A 13,372-nucleotide genomic window follows, 5' to 3' on the forward strand; every position below is an offset into this window, starting at 1 on the left:
TAAAGTCTACACAATGAACAGTTGGTGAGATGTATAGCAATGTGTCAAACAGGTAATGTATTTATGGGTGTGTTTGCTATTTTCAATGTTCATGATTAAAAATAAAATTTTTGCACCTCTTCTACACATTTGAATCCAGTGACCTTTAAACCATTTTATTAGGTATCAATGCTTCTGTTTTAAGGTATAATAAATAATTCAACAAACATAAAGAGAGTCTAAATTTTTTTTAATTGAAAATAATTAAATTTTTGGCAACATAATATGGATAATGAAAAGACTGCTACAGTTAAAGACGAACTGCTTTAAAGGGGCACATATTTTTTAAACCATGCTTTTCTAATATTCTCTGTGAAGTTGATGCTACTCACGACAGTAATTTTAGTATTGAAAAAATGCCTGAACTTGTATGGGTGGCTGCTGTGATCTTGCCTAATAAATGAGATCTCTGGCCGGTTTTTGTCTTTTTGCAATGGAGAAGCGTTATCTAGAATAACTTGAGAGCTGACGGGTCTGGTTCACATTTGTAGCACCTCAGCAGGTGGAGTCATTTTGATTGTCAGAATCAACAGTTAGTGCTGTATAAAATACAGTTGTTACAGCTATGTCATTAGATTGCAATACAAAGATGGTTAGTTGAGAAAAGCTTATCTGTAAGTTAAGCTGTCTTTATAGTCCAAGTAGAGTAGAAAATAAGTAAAACACTTACCTAGATCATTCAAATCAATGTACTTGATAAAGAGAGTAAAGAATACATCTTTTTGAAAATTGTCTTCCTTTGATTTTAAAAAGTATCAATACTTGATTCTATTTTAAACTCATATTAGAAAATTGATCAAAACTTAGGTTTTAATATCAGAATCTATGAACGCCATCATTATTTATTTTTATTCAGTTTAGTGGCTGGTCATCAGTGTTAGTATCAGCCATTGTCTAAAGACAAAATAAATACTTTTAAAAAACTAGTGGGACTAACCTAGGTTGTTTAAGACAGCAACTAGATAACTGTGATTTGTTTCCTAAAGGTATTAATAAAAAAATAATTTAGAACCTTGCCTCTGATTCCCAATCTATCCCTCCTAAACATTAATAAAAATTGACATATGTCTTTTCAATCACACTTTAGTGATAGAATGAGAGAAAGTGCTCATGATCTGACTTATGGTTAATTAACTAGAATAGGGAGCAATTGTCCCTCTCTATCTCATAATTATGTTTTATATCAAAGCCTACACCATCCTCAAGGAACAATTTTATCTTATTGGTTAAGAATTACTACCTGCATTGTTTCATTCACTGCTAGTAAGAGATACCCTTATCAGAAAAGGCTGTAACTTACCCACTAACAGACAGTTCTTTTCTTATTTCACTTGAAAGCACAGGTTCAGAATGAAAAAAGGATTTCAACCACCAGGTGGATTCTGCCATTTCAGGTAACCCTATCAAATAAAATACATATTACTTCCTTATCAACAAAATTTTTATATATATTTTTATTGATTTCAGACAGAGAGGAAAGGAGAGGGAGAGAGAGAGAAATATCAATAAGAGAGTCATTGATGGGCTGCCTCCTGCACACCCCCTACTGGGGATTGAGCCCATAACCCGGGTGTGTGCCCTTGATGGGAATCAACCCAGGACCCTTCAGTCCTCAGTCCAACGCTCTATCCATTGAGCAAAACTGGCTAGGACCTTATCAAAATTTTGAGAAATTACAAACAGAAAAATAATGAGAGTGATGCTGATAAGAAATAAACTAAATACCTTGAAGGGGTTTGTCTTCATCTATGAAATTAACAGAGTCAGAGCTAACTGAAGAAATACTGGCCTCTACAAAAGAAACAATAATGAATGAACAAATACATAACAAGCAAACAAATACATATTTATCTCTAAACTCTCAAGTAATTTGGTTTGACATTATTTACTTCTAGCTCATACATTTATGAATTTAAAAATTAAGTAAATTATCAATCAATTACAAAGTCTTCCAGAATAATAAGGCTTATTACATTTTTTACTAATATGGTATATTCCTTTCAGTGGTGAACATTCTCTTTTCACAGATATAGAATTTAAAATATAAGTGCTATAAAATTTAAAATGTTAGGAAATAACAAAATCAAGAATGAATGTTATTTTATTGCATTAGAAATATTACATGTGTATATATTTAAATAGCATACAAAGGCTATCATATTTAGAAATAAAGGAGTTATTTTTAAAAAAATAAACAGTATTTGTATTTGAAACATATAAGTCTTTTAAAATATCCGAATATAAAAATAACTTCTGTGGCTGTAATAACAAAAAATAAATGGGCATAGCTTAATCTTGTTGTAAAAAGGATAAATCAATAGATATTTCCAACACAGAGTTAAAAGCATCTGGAAATAAGAGTGTTTTTTTACATGTTTCTGGCATCTTTTCAACAAATGATAAGTTTTTTATTAAATATACTTTTATTGATTTCAGAGAGGAAGGGAGAGTGAGAGAGAAAGAAACATCAATGATGAGAGAGAATCATTGATTGGCTGCCTCCTGCACGCCCCCGGCTGGGGATTGAGCGCACAACCTAGGCATGTGCCCTTGACTGGAATCGAACCTTAGACCCCTCAGTCCACAGGCTGACGCTCTATCCACTGAGCCAAACCAGCCAGGGCGATACGTTGGTTTTAAAGTGATCATTTTATTTAATGAAATTTCTGAATTTAAGAAGCTACAAATTTCTATTGAGCTATAAGTACAGATGGATAAAAATAAAACTGTCATGATAGATGCTAACCTATTATCCATAGCAGCAAAGTAGAAATTAGAAAATCCACGAAGCATAGTTATGATATCCCTTCTATTCTAAAAAATGAATATTTTATTTTTTAAAAATTATCGGTTTTTAAAGTATTGAAATTAAACATTATTTTGAAATATAAGCTGATCACTTATTTATGTGTTAGTGGCCTTATCGATACCATATAACATAGTTAAAGAAATGAGCCTTCCTTGATAATACTGATTTGGAGAAGTCTCCAATGAATTCTACTCCTTTGTCCTTCACTGTCACATCAGTCTTCCTTCACCGTAAAATGACCAGGATACAATACATGGGTTACTAATAGCCTTCAGACATCACTTCATACCATATTCTCTAGGGGTCCTCTAGTGATGATATTACTTACTTCGATAATACTGATTTTTGGCCAGAAGGCAACCAACTGAAGGTACCGATGCCATTGCTATCCCCGTGAGCAAGCGCCAGAGACTATGAGCAGCAGTCTGAGTAACAGAGACAGGGAAAGAGAGGTTGACATGTTGTTTATTTAACATTCTTTTTTCTTTTTCCACATGAATATTTTTTGCAAAACAACTTAATTTAATACCATGTAATAAATATCTGATTAAAAAATGGAAAGTTCACACAAAATTATCAAATATACTGTAATAAAAAAATGTAATCAATGCAGGTATTTATTTGGAAAAGTAAGAGAACAGTTTGCATCCAACTACAAACAATGCCCACAAACTAATTTTGTCTGAAATAAACCTAACCTAAAGGTAAAAGGAAAAATACGAACACAGCCATGATCTAGTCACTTACCTATTTCTTTTATCCAATTTATTCTTTTAAAATAAATGTGATTCTAAAGTTTTCTCAGAAAATGCATAATTTAAAACAACTTGTAGTGATCCATGATAGACTGTGTTGCCCCAGAAGGCCCTGGGGCACTGTGCGGTGTCTGGGACCCCCGAGCACACCTTATATTTAGAAGGATGAAACCTGAGCTGTGGGTGAAGGGAGGCAAGGTGGGCACACAGCCAGCCAGAGGCAGCGTGGGGAAGCTCTCGTCCTGTTTGCTCTTGATCACGTCAGTGTGCCAAATGGGGCTGCCTGCAGCGCGGACAGACTTGGCTCAGATACTGTTTTGCACTTGCCCTCTGTCAGTCACAGCTGTGGTTGCTGCTTTCTATAGGGAAGGAGGTAGTAGCCACCTATCCTCTCAGCATTAGTTACAATCACACATTCTGCTGGGCTCCATATGGGGCACAACAGACAGGCTGCAGGCCAGCTCGGGGACTGGGCATACCCACAAACACATGATGCAAGACAGAGTCACAGGATCACAGAAAACAGTGAAGAACATGAAACACGGAAGTCTTTGTGGGAAGGGACATGTACTGTAGAACCTGATGGACCATGAGTTAGGAATTCTAGTGGGGATGATACAAGAAATGGCAATCGTGGGTATAGGGAAATTGCAGGACTTTATCACGTATCAATGTTACTTATTGATACAAAAGCTAATGTTCCAATTTTACTAATTTCCTTATATAAACTATTCTGCCATTTTATAGACTTAGTTTACCGGTGGATCAAACGTGGCTCCTCTTTACATTGAGGGGATTCTCAATTGCTCTTTCGGTTTATTTGGTGGCTCAGTTTAGCCAAGCTTAAATTAATACTGGTAATGCAGCATTACTATAAAATTACCCATGTCAGCTAGTTCAAATTTATTCAGAACCTTTCTTTCAGTGTGCCATTAAACATCTACTGCACCTGGTATGGCTCCTTTATGTTGCCAGTGTTATTTACTTCTGCCTTTTTATTTTTCTTAATTAGTTTAGCAGGAGTTTCCCCCCCCCCCCCCTATTAAATTCGTTTTAAGAACTAGTTAGTCCTTTCTTTTGTTTCTTGATTGTATATTTTATTATTTTCTGTCTTGATTTTATTCTCCCTTTTACTTACTTTAGAGTTATTCTTACCGTTATGTATTTTAAAATAATCTGTAACTGCCATTATGACATCTCTTAAACATTTGTATTATTTAGGCATGCTTTTCTTTTTCAAAATGTATAAATGTTTGAACCATCTTTTCATTGATAATTAACAAATTAATTGTTCTGTGTTGTTAAGAGAGAATATTTAATTTTGATTCATTCTTTGAAATAGTTTTTTTAAAATGGATGTTAGTACACTTAAACCAGGGAAAAGCCCCTAGACTAAAAATCTACCTCTTTAAGAAAGAGACTGGTCACTCTCGTCTGGTAATTAGTAGAGTTTATTAAGGAAAGCTTACATCTGAGGCATGTCTTGGGCAGCTACAAGATGAAATGGATCCCCACACCGCTTGGCAGGCGCCAGAGAATTATACTGTGTAAAGGGTCATTGGGGTGGTAGTCACGGGTATGAGTACGTGAATGCTATCAGGTATGGAAAGTACTTTACGTGCTTGCCCAGGTCAGGACAATAACCTGTTCCAGGAACCAGCACACAGCAGGAGGCAAAAGAGTGGTGTTGATTTCTGTCAGGATGATCATCAAGTATGATCAGACAGTCTCTAAAGGGGTTTGCCGAAAGCAACCTCCATTCTGTCCCGGGTTCAGCTCCTGGGACAGACAATGGTCACATCCTCCTCAATGGCTTTCTGTATATCTTCTATTATAATAAAAGCATAATATGCTCATTAGACTGGATGTCCTTCCAGACGTCCTTCCGAACGAAGCCAGGGCTGCAAGGGAAGCCCGGGTCCCAGGTGCCAGAGGGAAGCCGGTGCAGGCAGCCAGGGGAAGGAAGGCCTACTCTTCCACGAATTTTATGCATTGGGCCTCTAGTTTGAGAATAATAAATATTCTTTTATTTATTGCATACAATCATTATGTGGGTCCATTAGATCTTATTACTTAATTTTGTTAAATAATGTTACTGCTTAATCCACCAGTTTCTAGTGTGATTGTATCATCTAATTCTATTAATTTTTATCTTATATTTGAAGCTATGTGTGTACAAATAATGATTGTAATACCTTCTCTGTAGGTTTTTATCAGCATTAACACTTTTGCCCTAGATTCTAATAGATTTAATATTAATATTGGTGCACAAGTCTTTTTTAAAAGTACTGACATGGTATACAATTTTGCATCTCTTTATTTTTAATTCACTGTATTATTTCATTTTAGAAATTACTTATAAGTACCCTTATCTGTATTATTTTTCCTAATGTTACTTGCAAACACACACTTTTTAAAAATACGGGTTTAATCCATTAGCATTTACTGGAATTAATCATATATTTGAATTTTTTCTATTATCTTATTTTGTGGTTTCAATGTAACCACATTTCTTTTTATGTAGACCTTTCTCCTCCCTTCTAGAAATAATATATTGTATTTTCTTCTTTTATTTTTTTTATTCTTTGGGTATTTTTATTTTTATTACCATAGATACTCAACTTTAAGTCTTTTAATAAGTCCATTCTGCAGTTGTACTGGATTTGCCTAAGTATAGAATTTGCTTTATTAATCCCGTATTATACTCAGAATGTACATTTCACCCACAGGCTCATCTTCCTTTTCACTTTGGAGAATTATCACTTATTTTTCCTTCAAATGTTGCTTTTACACAGTATTAACGAGATCTTCCTACTCTAATTCATTACAAACACACATTTATATCAGTTGGTACAAACAGTGAATGTGCTTACACATTTGCAGATTAGTTGAAGAGGCTAATGTTTACCTGATTGTTTTCTGATTCATGTTTTTTATTCAACATCTAACTGTTAGAATAGGTTACAACCACATCTTTAGTGTCTTTTGTCCCAGAATTGAGTTATGCTAACATTTCTGTTTGATTATAACAAGAAGAGAGTGAATGCTCAGCTGGGATGACATACTTCAAGCCATCATGGGAGATGGAGCTATCATTCACGTGTCTCATCAGACAAGTTGCAAGATGCTCCCAAGTGACACCTCATTACCTGTATGCACGTAGCTTCAAGAGAGAACATTAGACTGAAGGCGTTGAGTACTAAGTAAAACCAACTGCAACTTTTATGGCAGGTGATCTCTTTATCACATATAAGATACTGTTACTCTTTTTAATTTTATTGACATTGAATGAAATAGTAAATACATATCAGGTTGCTGTTTTGTAGAGCATGGAAATTCATGGCAAGAAAAATGGTTAAGCTCGAGATAATTCATTATGACCTTGTATTGTCATAGACAATTCGCCGATTGAGCAGTATAAGAAGATCAATTTCTTACTGTCCTGGAAGGCTTAAACTGTCTAGATCTAATTTCAATCTATAGTTATAAATACAAGATGTCAGGTATTTGAAATATGTAGTAATATCCAGACCAGTAAAAGTATCATGTTAAGTACAGATTGGTCACCTGTAGTAACTAACACTGCAAATGAACATGTGTACCAGGTGCTTTTAAAGGCATGGCAGTCTGCATTAAACCACTTTCATTTAATAATTGTTTTAGGTAAAATTACCAATGAATATCTCTGGGCCTCTACACCCAATATATAAAATGGGAATAATAATATCTTACTTTATTTGGGATCCAATCCAGTCTATAATTCAATTGCTTGTTTAAGTTTTAAATTTCTTTGGGTTACAAATAGTCTATTAGTCAATTGTCGTGGTTGTATACAACAGAAACCAATTCCCTCTAGAAGGAGAGAGGAGAGTGGACAGACAACTCATAAAATCAATAGGAAACATAGCTCGATCTGAAAAGCAAAATCATCCAATGAGAGCCTAAGAGCCTATGTGCAGTTGTCTGGTCAATCACTTGAGTGGTGATTGGGGGGAGGTGCAGTCAAACTGAGCTTCCCTGTGGCACAAGGAGCTGAAATCGCCACAACCTCACATTCCACGAGCGGGGCTACTGGCTTCCTAGGACAATTCCTCTAAAAAGTGGGCACCCCAAATATAGTCTGCCTTTAAAAAAAAACAGCTTCTTACTGATTTTAGGGTGGGGGGGGGCAGACATCTGTGCTGTTTCTTGCACAACCCCTAGCGGGGATTAAGCCTGTAATCCAGGCATGTGCCCTGACCAGGAATTGAACCAAAGACCACTCGGTGCATGGGGTGAGACTCAACCAACTGAGCCACACCAGCCAGGGCTACGTTTGCCTTCTAACATGCAGTCTGTTTAGTTCTCCACTGAGAAAGTTGTATCACCCTATAAGAAGGGAGAATCATAAGAATGAAGTATTACAGCACATTTGCCAGAAAAGCCTGCCCTGTGTGCCTCCTGGGGGAATAATGGGAATCTGGGGTTTAGAGTGCTTTCTCTTGTTGAACTCTGGCTCATAAGCTTTCCCAATAAATCCTGTGTTTCAGCGGATACTATGAAGTACTATGCATGCCGTCCCGAAAGCTGCTGCACTTCTGGGGAGCTACCCAAAGAACCAGAGTTAGAATACGGCAGGAACCAAGTACACTCGAGCAGGTAGGCACCCACTCAGGACACACCCAGGGAGAATATGAGGAAGATGCTGCTGTCAGCTATGACCAATCCTCCAGTCCAAAGCTCCCAGTGGAACCGATCTCATTGGCTAACCCTCGGTCAGCTTATATGTAGCTACATAGTTAGAGGGCACATCCTTGTAGCAACTATTGCTAATTGTTCTTCAGGATCAATTCTTTCTTTTTCTTTTGAATTCGATGAGCAGAGTCCATTCAACCAGAGACTACATGTCTCAGCCTCCCTTCTAGCTAGGAATTGGCGAGGGCCAGTGAAATGTGTGAAGTATGTGGTTCATCTTTAAGGTCATGAATATTTAAAGACCAATCCACTTGCCTGAACTTCCTGCCAGAGGTAAGTGGTCAAAGCTCATGGGTGGGACAGCTGTTCTTACATAAGAATGAAATAAAGTTCTCTTTTGAGACATTGTGTTCTAGTCTGGTTACACAGCCTAGCCTGCACTCTGACCATGAAAATCACTCTGACTTCCATAACGAGAGGTGCAAATTGCGGGATCCCCCAAAGAAAATGGATCCCCAGATGCTGGATTGCTAGGAGCAAAAGCTGATGGCACCGTCATGTTCCAGTGTCCTGATTTCTGACATGTACCTTTTGCTTTAGTGAACGGTCTAGCCATTTTCTTCAACTTGTGTCCTTAGTCACTACCAACATGTGCCCTTACTTACATTGTTTACCTGACTTACTCATCTTTCTCTTCTGCTCTCTTTCTTGATCCCTTTGAAGCAAAGAACTAAGCTCAGTGCCTTCCTCATTTCTGTATTACTCTTGAATAAAAAAAGAGACAGTTGCCCACTATGCAAATAGTCAAACATTATAAAAATCAGCCCCAGTTTTTATCTTCTCTCCTCTGACCCACATCTTCCCTCACCAGTTTCCAAACATTAATCACAATATAAAACATTGTTTGAGCACTGATCTTGATTCTTGAGGTTTTACCCACAGGTCACCTCCACACCATCTGGAAAGCCATCGTGAAGGTGAGTAACAACTTTGGTAGACAAATCTATAAAAACAGTAAAAAGGCTAATTTATAGACTGGGGAGAAGACGGTTTCCCTCCCTGTGCAAAGACCATTTCTCAGAAGGTTCTCCTTTCAGGAGTCTCTTAGTTGCCATTTTTTAAGTTACTGTTAATGTTTTCCAACTTTTGGCAAAGCATCTAAATTAGCATCGTAACTGGCTGAACTCCTCATGAAATTGACATCCTACATTTTCTAGGTCCTGCAGGGCAGAGTCTGGAGAGTTTATGAGGAACCCCCAACAATTATTTCACCAAATAAATTTTCTTTCTTAAATGCTGAGATATTTAGGTAAGCAAGTGCATTGAAAGTAATAAATATGCTAGAGCCAAAATGATTTCACTACAAATTTCTCTTGCTTTTATGATTTTAAACATAGAAAAGTATTCATAATTATCAACGATAGTGTTTCTGGCCTGTTAATCTTATGCCTGCTGAGTTAGATACTTACTTTTGACAATGATCAATGACCATTTGGAGACCTGTGAAAAAGTTTGGAAACATGGATGCATTTTGTCCTTCATGTCTTCCATAGTACCTGTAAAAGCAAAGAAAAATTCATGGAATTATTTTCATTTTAAAAATTTCAGATATCTTTTAAACGTCAGGTCAAACTCCCAAACATTTTTCTTTCCCTTAATCTAATCAGATCCATTTCTCCATAAATCCTCAGTCTAAATATGAAATGGTTGCTTATTTTGATATTCCTCAGGATCTTAATCTGAAATTCATAGTGTATCTGATCATCTGATTGCAGGTGTCTTGGCTCTCTGTTATCTAGGAAACAGATAAATTTTCATAGTTGTTAGGTTTCTCTCTGGAGGTAGAGGGAGAAGGGCAAATAGAAAAAGAGTGAGGGAAGAATTTGAGACAGATTGAACTGCGATGAACTTGCCTCAGCGGATTGTATAAAGAGCTCTGAAAATAAAATGGTCCTCTGAGTTGTCCGAAAGGAGGCAAGGAATCAGGCCATGGTCACTTAAATCAACTACTTCCCCTTCTGACAGATTTCTTAGACGTCAGCTACAACCTTCTAAGAATGAGCATTCCTCATAGTCAGGGATGAGCACCTTTGTTCTTAGACGTCAGCTACAACCTTCTAAGAGTGAGCATTCCTCATAGTCAGGGATGAGCACCTTTGTTCTTAGACGTCAGCTACAACCTTTTAAGAGTGAGCATTCCTCATAGTCAGGGATGAGCACCTTTGTTCTTAGACGTCAGCTACAACCTTTTAAGAGTGAGCATTCCTCATAGTCAGGGATGAGCACCTTTGTTCTTAGACGTCAGCTACAACCTTCTAAGAGTGAGCATTCCTCATAGTCAGGGATGAGCACCTTTGTTCTTAGACATCAGCTACAACCTTCTAAGAGTGAGCATTCCTCATAGTCAGGGATGAGCACCTTTGTCCAAAGGGGAATCTTGGCAGCAGAGACAGGTCCCCACAGTCCACCCCTTACAATGACTAAAATCAAATGCTTTGAACAGTAAGTCCATCCTGTTTTAGGAAACTTCTGTGGAGACTCAAATAAGTTTCTTTTCGTGGGAAACTTACAAGAAGAAGGTGCGAGAGATGAAGTGTAATTCCTGCCACTGCAGCTGGACTTGCGTCACATCAGATAGCCATCCTCTCCACCCTTGACTATGCATCTTCTCTTTCCCTAACCCTTGGCTCACACCACTGCTGGCCCAGTGCTTTATCAGAAGGACTGACCTGAATCTTCATCTTGATTTTTTTTGAGCCAGTGATCATTACGCCCTTCTTACACTTGAGGGTGTTTGTGTGGGAAAGGCACATTCTCAGGAAGGCCTGTTTATCTCTGCACCTTGGCTGGCTCCTGGGAACTGAGCTCCCGGAGTGTTCTGTCCCATCAGAGTGTTTTGTGTTCCAGAGTTCTGGAGTCCGTCTGTCCCAGCCGTCTAGACGGTTTATCCTGACAATGTGATTGATGGTGATCTGGAGCGGATCAGGCGAGTGTTCTGGAGTAAGATGATTTGGGAGGTTAAGATTTCTTTAAGGCTCTCTGTTACAGAAATTAACCCATTGTCTTTCTTTTCTGGCCCCTTCTGTTATGAAGAGAGGAAAAAACCTTTCTAAGTTAGGTACTTTTTTTTTTTTTTTTTTTTTAGATATCCCATTGTAAGCAATGTGCTAAGTGTAAAAAATCAAGCTAAGGGAGATAAAATTCTTCAATCTTTGTCTTTGGTATTCTGAATACATTTAAGCAGTAATTAAAACACAGTTTTGTTTAAATGCACATTTACTATGCTCAGTAAGATTGATGAAATACCTTCAGAAGCTGATCTTTTACCTTTTGGTTTCCAAGATGACATAGGCATTGATTAACGTGGGAATCTTTTACTGTCCTCATCTCTCACATGTTCCAGATGAGGATGCCGAGCAACCAAAGAATGTCTGAACACAGAATCTGAACAATAGATCATAGAATCACAAATTTTAATATCTTATGTCATTTAATTATAAATTGTCAGTCTTTTTAATAAGACTTTATTTCACAGAATTAGAACTAAATGTAATCCAGATTTCTGAATTGAAAATTGGATAACAAAGGTCCCAAGTTATACATGAGTTTGAGTTAATCACACAAACCACTACAGATTTCTTTTTTTTTTTTTTTAAACATTTTTTTTTAATATTTTTTATTTCAGAGAGGAAGGGAGAGGGAAAGAGGGAGAGAAACATCAATGATTTAGAATCATTGATTGGCTGCCTCCTGCACGCCCCCTGCTGGGGATCAATCCTGCAATTTAGGCATATGCCCTTGACCAGAATCGAACCTGGGGCCCTTCAGTCCCCAGGCTGACGCTCTATCCACTGAGCCAAACCAGCTAGGGCTACAGATTTCCTTGTATTTATTTTCCACATGCATACTTTTCACTTGTATCTGTTGGTAATGACATTCAGGAGTCATCCATTTAGGTCCGGATTTTGTCTAAATGTGCCAGGGTAAGTAAGATGTCATGCATCTCCTTGATGTCTTGATTTTATATTATGCAAACAGGGCCTTTAAAATGTAAGCATTCTCCAAAATAATATATATAGGAATCTTTAAATTCTTGTGTGCACTTGAAAAACATGACACATCATACCACTTGTTACCAATGTAATCAAATTAATGGTTTCTTTTTACTTTAAAATTAATCTCTTGTTGTACATTAGGCATCTGTGTAAGATCATGAACCATTTGCAGCCTTTTCAGCAGATGCCCAGGGGAATAAGTCTACTGGAGCTGGGTTACTGGAGTATATAATAATAGTAGAGGATGTGAAGGGCTTTCTTCAGCGAACTTCATTAAAACTAATTCCCCTTGATCATTAAAATATAGTTCGCCTTTGTAGCAGCTTTTTCTGGCGAATGTAGACCTTTTGTGAAGTGCCCTACACTATGATATATTTGATTTCAGATTTTATTTAGAATTGCTAACAAAATTAGCAGTGCTTATGCTATTAGCACATACTATGATTGTAAATTCACTGATATTATTTTATGAGATATAGCCTGTAGTGGGTTTAAAGTAAATATAACAGAATCCACTCTTTCATATCTAATGAGAATACTCTAAAGAGTTTGCTTTAACTTTTAGTTAATTAAATTTTCCATACAAGACATGAAGTGTTTATTTTATTTCAATGAATATTTATGAACGTTTATTGTCCAAAATTCAAAAGCCTTCATTAAGACTCATGAAATATAAATATTTCATCAAAAACTGAGATCATAAAATGAAACACTTTATAATTTTTTCTAGAGCTACATACCGTAAAGAATGTCCATGAATTAAAACCACGCATAAATGTTGGTAAGCATTAGTATTTTTTCCTTCAAAACATATATTACAAATGCTTACTTAGAATCAACAATACTTTAAATATCACCTGTCATTTTGGGGAGCAGTATTAATTTCCTGGTAATTTACACATATGACAAAATCCTTCAAAAAGTTGAGGGCGCCTTGTTGGTTTGGCTCATTGGATAGAGCATTGGCCTGTGGACTGAAGGGTCCACGGTTTTATTCTGGTCAAGGGCACATGCCCGCATTGCAGACTTGATCCCCAGTG

At 36.9% G+C, this 13,372-nt stretch overlaps 1 protein-coding gene across 1 annotated transcript; it reads right to left on the bottom strand.

Moving 5' to 3' along the window:
- Nucleotides 1-212: 212 nt before the first annotated feature.
- On the bottom strand, nt 213-3,738 carry PPDPFL (pancreatic progenitor cell differentiation and proliferation factor like). The gene is made up of 5 exons (XM_070392318.1): nt 3,596-3,738; nt 3,177-3,273; nt 1,765-1,830; nt 1,340-1,439; nt 213-578 (listed from the first exon to the last, which is right to left on the bottom strand). Exons 2-5 carry the CDS (start codon nt 3,229-3,231, stop codon nt 566-568), a joined length of 234 nt encoding a protein of 77 aa, XP_070248419.1. The 5' UTR covers nt 3,232-3,273; nt 3,596-3,738; the 3' UTR covers nt 213-565.
- Nucleotides 3,739-13,372: the final 9,634 nt, after the last annotated feature.

Source organism: Myotis yumanensis, unplaced genomic scaffold, assembly GCF_028538775.1.
Source record: "Myotis yumanensis isolate MYYU_CA2020_CCGP unplaced genomic scaffold, mMyoYum1.0.hap1 SCAF_15, whole genome shotgun sequence".
NCBI lineage: Eukaryota > Metazoa > Chordata > Mammalia > Chiroptera > Vespertilionidae > Myotis > Myotis yumanensis.

What these genes read in the sequence shown, in the direction of transcription:
- PPDPFL (XM_070392318.1), bottom strand. Translation starts at nt 3,231, where the DNA reads ATGGCATCGGTACCTTCAGTTGGTTGCCTTCTGGCCAAAAATCAGTAT. An exon ending in CAAAAATCAGTATTATCGAA is followed by an intron (nt 1,831 to 3,176) that starts GTAAGTAATATC and finishes TTTCTTTTGTAG; the next exon opens with AGGCCAGTATTTCTTCAGTT. An exon ending in TGAAGACAAACCCCTTCAAG is followed by an intron (nt 1,440 to 1,764) that starts GTATTTAGTTTA and finishes TTTATTTGATAG; the next exon opens with GGTTACCTGAAATGGCAGAA.